The following is an 8977-nucleotide window of genomic DNA, read 5'->3' as shown; positions in this document are numbered from 1 at the left end:
AACAACAGGTCTCCAACAAGAAATGTTAGAGATCAAACCCCTCAAGAAGTATGGGGTGGAAGAAAATCAAGTGTCAAGCACTTGAGAATCTTTGGGAGCATAGCCTATGCTCATATGCCACATCAAGGGAGAGCAAAGCTTGACGATCGAAGTGTCAAGCATGTGTTTGTTGGCTATGATACGAGTTCAAAAGGCTACAAGCTATACAACCCAAGCAGCGGTAAGGTAGTGGTGAGTCGTGATGTTGAATTTGATGAAGAATTGGCATGGAATTGGGAAACTCAGGAAGAAACTTTCGTATGATTTTCTTCCATACTTTGGTGATGAAGAAGAACCAGAGACCGTAGAACTTGTGCAGGATACAACTGCCACCTCCTTCTCCAATCAATGTTGCATCTCCTTCTTCTCAAGAAAGTTCAAATGAACAACAACAAAAGATGAGGAGTATTCAAGAGCTCTATGATAGCACAAAAGAAGTCACTAATTTTGATTTTTTGTATTGTCTCTTTACCGACAGTGAACCAATAAACTTTGATGAAGCTGTTACAGACAAAAGGTGGAGATAGGCCATAGAGGAGGAGATCGAGTCAACGGAGAAGAATAACACTTGGGAGTTAACAACTCTTCCCAAGGATGATCGAGCAATTGAAGTAGAATTGATATACAAGACAAAGAAGAATGCTGATGGAGAAGTGGAGAGAAACACAGCACGACTTGTGGCTAAAGGCTACAAGCAAAGGCAATGTATTGCCAAGGAAAAAGTAGAGCTCAAATATATGAAGTCTCATGATCAAGTTACGGATATCTTTATAAAGCCTCTTAAGTTTGAAAATTTTCAAAGGCTGAGATCAAGTTTTGGAATGAAAAAAAAAAATCAAAATTAAGGAAGAGATTTGTGAGGTCACTAAATAAAAGAAATTAAAAAGGAAGAAACCTGTGATTGGAGGAAATAAGAGACAATTGTAGGCGGCAACAACAAATTGGTTTACGAACTGTAAAACCAATTTCCTAGTTGATTTCTGGTTGTGACCAGTATATGCAAATTGCAGATTTGCAAGTTGAAGAAACCAATCTTCTGATTGGTTGGAGAGTGCGGCAACTTTTCCTATAAATTGAAGTGTTTCGTTCAGTTTCAAGAACACCAAGAGTGATATTTCTTTTGAAGTTTGTAGTAATCTCTTGACACTACTAAGTCGTAATATTATAGTGGAAATATTGTTCCGTTCGAGTATTGTATTTTACTTCGTTAGAAGAGTTGATATGTTTGTTGCTTCTTGTGTTATTGTGATTTATCGTGGATATTATTTCTGGACGAGATTATTATATTTTCCCAACAAACACTAGTCAGAGCTCCCCAGATACAACACTCAAATTCTATTTCATATGAAATGTTTAGCTATACCTCAAAGTATCAGCAGATACCTAGCATGCGACGTAAAAATCATAGTAAGTTATATAGAATAAAACTAAGGGCAGGATGAAAATAGTCCAATGGATACTCGTTGTAAATTCACTCATGATGTAGCAAAGTTACGTATATCATAGAGCCTAATAGATGAAAAAGAAAGTAACAGAATGACAGATGATAAAATATTTAATACTAATATTTAACAATGGCCATGGGCAAAGAAGCATCAACTCTTGAAATGGATGGATAGAAACCAATAATACTATATATCCAAATTTGCCATATCTAAATATATATATGTATGACATAGCTGATACTAGCCAGTCTAAATAGAGAGAGAGAGCCAGACTGGGGTCTCTCCTACACTGGCCTAGTGGCCAAACGCAAATTAAATATAACTAGTAATGTAGTTGCATGTCTCTTGCAACAATTTGGAATCCAAAATAACAAGTACAAAATAGAGGTAGCAGTTGAAATTAGTATGCTTCTAATAATGGCAATTATTGTCACATAAGTAAACTTCTAATAATAGCAGCTTGAGCACTATCACTCTCAGTAGAATCCAAAAGCACCGATAATCGTTCACTTAGGTCTTCCACTTCTCTGTGTAAACTTCTTATATAGTTACATGTCTCTTGCAACACTTTGGATGCTGTAACCTGCTTCAAACCAAATGGTAAGATAAAAGTTAGAATTACTCACGTCATCATATACTAACTAATTAAACCTTTTATTTAATTAACATTAGCTCAAGTAATGCACGTAAATAAATGTGACTCTACCAAGAAATATAATGAAGTGACAAAGAGTCCTATAAATGTGACTACCAAGAAATATTATGAAGTGACAAAAAATCCTACACCACATGCTGCAACACAGTATTAAATGAGGGCTTGTGGGCATGAGAATATGACCCTCAAACTTATCCTTAAAAAGAAAACGAAGGCCACATAAAATATGAATGGCTTCATGAGAATGTGTGTTCATTTGTGCACAAACAACATGTATATAGTAAGTAATTGAAGAATACATGACAATACCAATTTTTTGCACGATCAGTGTAACTAGGTTAGTTACTAGTTTTATCAGGTTAGCAATATTTAATACGTACTATAGAGATTTATTTATATTATTTTATAAGTGACATTATTGTGTATTACACCAGTCAATACATAGAACTTAAGCTCAAATATATATATTCATGGTACCTTGTCAGAACGCCTATTGCGGATTTCAGGGATAAGAAGTTGTAACTTGGATACCAGATCTGCAATTTGATCATCGCTTATTCTTGAAACTGCTGACTGTCCCGAACGTGATCTTCGACTTGACATTGTCAGGGGAACTGAGAAGGGACTCACAATTCAGACAATATATATACCAGAATGGAAAGAGTTTGTAATTAAGCTGTCAGAGAGAAGTTGTAATAGAATCTTGAATGAATATTATGTGAGTTCTGTGGTGTGGGAGTTTAAAAAGAACAAAGGATAGTAACTGTTTCAGAGACAAGTTATGGACAAAGAGATATGGGAACCAAAAAGAAGAGTAAGAGAGAAACACTAAGCAAGAAGTGTTGGAGGTGAAGATCAATAGACAAGTGCATGGGAGAAAGCTGTGGGCTATTCTTGTTTTTATAGTAAGTATGAAATATATAGAGAGGAAATACAAGGAATCGGTGAAAGAGAATAAGGAGGCTTGGGTAGGCGGGATGGGTGGTTGATTATTAGCAAATATGATTCATGATTTTGAGTAGAGGATGATTTAGGATTTAAATAATATTTAAGTAATTCACGCACCAAGGGTGTGGCTTAATGGTTAATAAAGTAGGTTGAGAATCATGAGATCTCAGATTTAAATCTCAGCGAAGATAAAAAACTCTAGGTAATTTCTTCTCATCTGTCCAAACTTTGATGAATAAGGTATCTGGTGCTGGTGGGAGTTAGCGGATATTCCGTAAAATTAGTCGAGATGCGCGCAAGTTGGACCAGACACTACAATTATAAAAATAAAAAAAAAGGAATTCGAAATTTGAAAATTTTTATTATTAAACTTCAGTTATTTTATATATATATATATATATATATATATATATATATATATATATATCTGCCTCTCTTTGTAGCAGGTACAAAAAATTATTGTAGCCGTTGCTTTTTTGTAATAATAAACTTAGTCTTAGTATAAATATGCGGAGCAACATATATAAGGATATAGGTGTATATGTATATATATGTTGAATTGAAGGTGAAAATGGGCTAATAATTATTAGGTTCACACGTCCGTAGTGGATGGGAAGGACTTGATACTGGACAATTCTAACCTTCTTTTGGGTTTGAGTTAAATTCAAAGTTCATTTTCTTAGAACCATTCTAATTTTGGTTTATTTGATCTCGGGCCTACATATTATATTGTCCACGCTTTAATTGACAGGTCTAGGTGTGGGGGGTGTTAGATTCCTATATCGGTAGTAGACGACGAACTTGGTCTCATTATATGACTTTGAACAGTTTTCACCTTAGGAGTAAAATTTTGAATTAAATTAGGTCCAAGATTCATTTTCTGATCAATACTTAGTATAGTTTTCATTACTAGAAATCAAGCAATTTCCGACTGAAATCGGCCGGAAATTGATAATTTCCGATCAAATTTCGACTGATTTTAATTGGATGGAAAAATGATGGTCGCAAACATGTACCAACCGCAATTGATCGGAAATTTTCGACCGAAATCGATCGGAAACTTCAATGCATTGACTGACTCAAACTTTATTTTCCGACCAAAATCGGTCGGAAATTATTAAAAATATTTTTTTTAATTTTCAAATTTCCGACCGAAATCGATCGGAAAATATTAAATCTTTTTTTTTTTAATTTTCATTTTCCGACTGAATTCGGTCAGAAATTTTTTAAAAAAATAATTTTATTTAATTAAATAATTATTTATAAATTATTAACTTATTTAAAAAATAAATATAAATTCATAATTTCCGACCAAATTCGATCAGAAATTTCAATAATCTGGAGAATTTATTTGAAATTTCCGACCGAATTCGGTCGGAAATTATGAATTTCTGGGCAAAAAAAAATAATTTTTCCATCGATTTTCAATAACAAAATACTATCAATTAGAGCTTAAAATAACCAAAACAGTCCTCATTATGAACTACTACCAATTAGAAGCAATATATCACGAAGTGGGCCTGACAAAATTACTCGTGTACTTCATCGAATAAGCACATCCTTCCACGACGATATAACATTCTCTTATTAAGAAACTAGCAAGGGCATTGCACAGTTCTAATCTTGGAAAATAAGAAAAAGATTATGGCTTACTTAAATGTCATAAAACTTCTGTACATGAACTATACTCATGTATATAAACAACTCGAATATCACCTAATTCCAGTAATACAACCAAAATGTGTTATACATATACTCATGCTAAAGCTAAATAAACCTTCATAGTTGAATAATTGATTCCAATTCATCTTACTCCATCCCAGATATCTTCAACTTGAGACAAGTTATTTGCTATTGAAAATCCTTCAGGAGACACACAGACAACAATCAATCCAATCATGAGCGTGAGCTTACCAGCCCGAAAAGCAAAACAAAAAATGAGGATGCAACCTGCAAAATCAACTGGTGGAGTAGGGGATTAGTTAGTTGGATCTTTGTACAACATATATAACAATGATAATAAAAAATCTTGTCACAAGAATATTAAAGAACTCAAATTGTAGATACTACTTAATGCCTTTCCAATATGGAAAATACTTTCTAATAATCACTGTACGATTTAAAGAAAGTAATAGACGTTAATACCTACTTCTACCATGCAAATGCAAGTGCAAGTGCTGGCAGGTGTTCATGTACCAAAGCAACAATCTAAAGTAGCATTATACCTCAGCTGAAGAACAATATCCAAGATCAAACATACATCGATAATGCTTGATAGGCTAATGTTAATTGTATTTTGCGTTCAGGAAGTAAGGACGAATTGCAGGAGTATAAAAAATGTGAAGTATAAGCAGCCTATGATTTCTATACTCACAAATATAGTACAACATCATCCGAGTGTAAACATATTATGCAACTCAACTCGGTTTTCACAGAGTACTAAAAAAGCTGTGAGTTTGTATGCCTTCTAGAAGCTTATGAGAATCCCAGTATATGAAATCTTCTTCAATATCAGTGCTCTCCCTTCTCCTTTAGCTAGCAGTATATTTCAAATTCTGACTTATTTACTTGTCATTTTCTTCTTTCTCCCTAGTAAAATTTAATAAACTTTTTGTGTAGCTGTTGTTAACCTAAATACAAGGAGGAGTGCCACTTCCTAGTAATGCTCAATTTCTCATTACAGACTGAGCCACTGGATTAAGTGACGTAATTTGTAACCTTGAAGAAAAACACACATGAAGACAAACTGAAACTCAATTTCATTTTGCATAACTATCATGTGCAAGGTGTCATTCAAGGTATTACATCTTGTGGAGAAAGCCTTCACTCTATTGAAAACTAAAATTTCAGTACATAAGCAGAATAGCAGTAAGTACCCATTATCCAAGCCCATATAGTCACATCTAACGAAAAAAAGTAAGTAGCTTAGAGAGAGTGAAATCAGACTATTAATATTTTATCACATATAAGTCATCTTGGATTGGTCAATTTTACATCCATATTCTCAGCTATAATTCTCTAATCAATCTAATCATATAGGAAAAATAATCACTAAACGTGCAAAAAGAGAAATAATCCCTTTGTTCATAGGAATTAACAAAAGCAAGACATCTACATTTTAATATGCAAAAACAGGAACCTCATCAAGAAAATCCGCATAAAGCAGGGAAGCAAGAGCAGAAGAGAACTTAATATACCATTATTTATGATCGCGTATAATCATCTTTGTGAAAAATCAAGTAGAAGAAGAGATGCACAGCAAGCCAGAATGAGCGGTCAATTGCATATCAGTTGTTGATCGCCAGAAGCGACTAAACCTGTCGACATCAAAGAATACCATTGAGATATAGGAAATTGAACCAAAGGTTATGATAACCAAGAGAATAAATAAATACAGGTGTTAAATGAATTGGTTTCCAAGATTTACTACAAGGCAACAACTAAGAATAAGAAGTTGGCATCACATTCCATGGATTATTAAGCAATTCTTCACATTTCTTGCAAGCATATATACTACTATATTAAAGAACTCCATAAAATTAAGCTAACAAAGAGAAAAATCTACAGGAGCACTTTACTAATCCATTATTTGTTCAGCTTAAGTGCTACTAATTGGATTTGCATTTGATGATTAGTAAAAAGGGGATATTTTCAGTATTTAGATGGGTACAAAGCTGCAGTGCTTTAAACATGTTCAGAAGCTGGCACATTGCTATTGCTGTGGGATTATATCATACCAAATGTAATTTCAGGATGCTGAAATCATAGCATAGTGTTAACAATGGGCTCAACCTAACGGACCACACGAAGCAACTCCTATTATTAGATAAAGCAACTCCAATCAACATAATCAAATTCATGGCAACTCTCAACCAGCTTTGTTTTCAAATTTAAGCACGAAGCTAACGAAATCTTATAACCACACAAAGAATCTATACTATACTATATACATATACACATATATATATATATATATATATTCACTTACACAAATGAAAGCAGGGACCAAGTAGGAATACAAATTAAGATAATACATGAGGTCTAAGATATGCTGACACAGAAAAGCCACATATTGATCAAAAGCATTCATCAAACTAGCAAAACAAGAAGTCACATTAGGAATACGATTTTCATATTACTAACATGTTTACTATTACAAATATCAGTTGAACAGCATTGGGGGTGCATTTTTAAGTCACGGGTCATTAAACAGGTCAAATATCATCAGATTCGAGTCTAATGCGCAATTGAGTAAGAAAACAAACACAGCAATGGAGATTGAACATTAGAAACACAATTCACTCCATGTTTCATCCATCTTTATGAAGAAATAGTGCAGATTCGAGAATGTGTACCTAAAACACTCGACCAAATGGAGCTTGAAAAAAACAATAACAAGCAGAAATGAAGATGAAGGAAGTCCAGCTACGATTTTGATAGCAAACAGCAGTGTCGGACTCCACTTTAATCCAGAAACAACTGAGAATCCCATAAATTCTTCAAATGAAGCACGACCGAAATCAAAAAGCTTCTTCTTCTTCTTCTTCTTTTAATCTCTTGTGTGTATGTGATAGAGGAGAGTGTGGAGGTGAGTTAGCCGTTCCACGGGAGCTGAGTGAGAGGTCGAGGAAGAAGAAAGAGGGGAAACGGCGGTAGGGTTTTTTTTGTAGAAATGGGAAGTCTGTTTTTTCGTCTCTGTTGGAAATGAAGGTCTAGGGTTACTAAGAAGGGGGGAGCGTCCGTTTAGGGTCCGTCATATGTTGTGGTTTTCGTTTTAAATTATTTTAATTTATATATAAAATTAAGTGGTCATAATTTTAAACTAATATATATATATATATATATATATATATATATATATATATATATATTATATTTAATAATATAAATTATATATATAATATACGCATGCGCGCAAAATACAATTTAATTCAATTATAGTAATTTTTAATCCAAAATTGAATTTTTAATTGATCCAATTATATTGGGTTGTATCCAATTATATTAAGTTGTATTAATATAATTTAATTCAATTATAATAAGTTTTAATCGAATATAATTGAATTTTCAATTGATCCAAGTATATTGAGTTGTATCCAATTATAGTAAGTTGTATTAATATAATTTAATTCAATTATAGTAAATTTTAATTGAATATAATATAGTATAGTATATATATATATATATATATATATATACACACACACTAACTGTATGTTATATAAGCTATATAGAATATAGCTTATACACACTCTTATATAGCTTATATTGCGACCAACATCTTATATAATATACATATTAAATATTGAATATTAAAATATAGCTTATATACTAAAATAGCCTCTTTATTCCTTCAGGGCAAGGGTAAGGTTTGCGTACACACTACCCTCTCCAGACCCCACCAGTGAAATTTCAATTGAATCATATAAACATATGTAAGTGTATGTGTGTGTGTAAATTCTATAGTATAGTATAGTGTAGTGTGTGTGTATGTATATATATATATGCTATATTCGATTATATCTTACTATAACACATGTAACTGTTGTTGTTGCTACAACTTAAGTATTGATATAGCACTACATCTTATTTTTATTTTTTTGAGCCGAGGGTCTTTCGAAAACAGCCTCTCTACTCCTTCGGGGTAGGGGTAAGGTCTGCGTACACACTACCCTCCCCAAACCCCACTAGTGGTATTTCACTGGGTTGTTGTTGTCGTTGTTGTTGTACATCTTATAGAACTATATAGTATAGTATAGTATAGTATAGTATAGTATAGTATTGTATTGTATCGTTTTGTTTATACTATATATACATCTTAATATATATATATATATATATATATATATATATATATATATATATACATATCGAATATAGCTTATATACT

The 8977-nt window shown here is 32.8% G+C and overlaps 1 protein-coding gene and 1 long non-coding RNA gene across 2 annotated transcripts; both read right to left on the bottom strand.

Annotated features, from left to right (window-relative positions):
• Window positions 1–1782: 1782 nt before the first annotated feature.
• Window positions 1783–3028, bottom strand: LOC107828370 (transcription factor PRE6). The gene is made up of 2 exons (XM_016655659.2): window positions 2617–3028; window positions 1783–2067 (listed from the first exon to the last, which is right to left on the bottom strand). The coding sequence occupies exons 1-2, from the start codon at window positions 2740–2742 to the stop codon at window positions 1915–1917; spliced, it is 279 nt and encodes a 92-aa protein (XP_016511145.2). The 5' UTR covers window positions 2743–3028; the 3' UTR covers window positions 1783–1914.
• Window positions 3029–4710: 1682 nt separating this feature from the next.
• LOC107828369 (uncharacterized) lies at window positions 4711–7801 on the bottom strand. The gene is made up of 3 exons (XR_001657716.2): window positions 7443–7801; window positions 6285–6404; window positions 4711–5049 (listed from the first exon to the last, which is right to left on the bottom strand). It is a non-coding gene; the product is annotated as an uncharacterized LOC107828369 (long non-coding RNA).
• Between the last annotated feature and the right edge of the window lie 1176 nt (window positions 7802–8977).

Source organism: Nicotiana tabacum, chromosome 16, assembly GCF_000715075.1.
Source record: "Nicotiana tabacum cultivar K326 chromosome 16, ASM71507v2, whole genome shotgun sequence".
Taxonomy (NCBI): domain Eukaryota; kingdom Viridiplantae; phylum Streptophyta; class Magnoliopsida; order Solanales; family Solanaceae; genus Nicotiana; species Nicotiana tabacum.
Note: the sequence above shows the minus strand (reverse complement) of the source record. Positions and strands in the feature narration are given on the sequence as shown.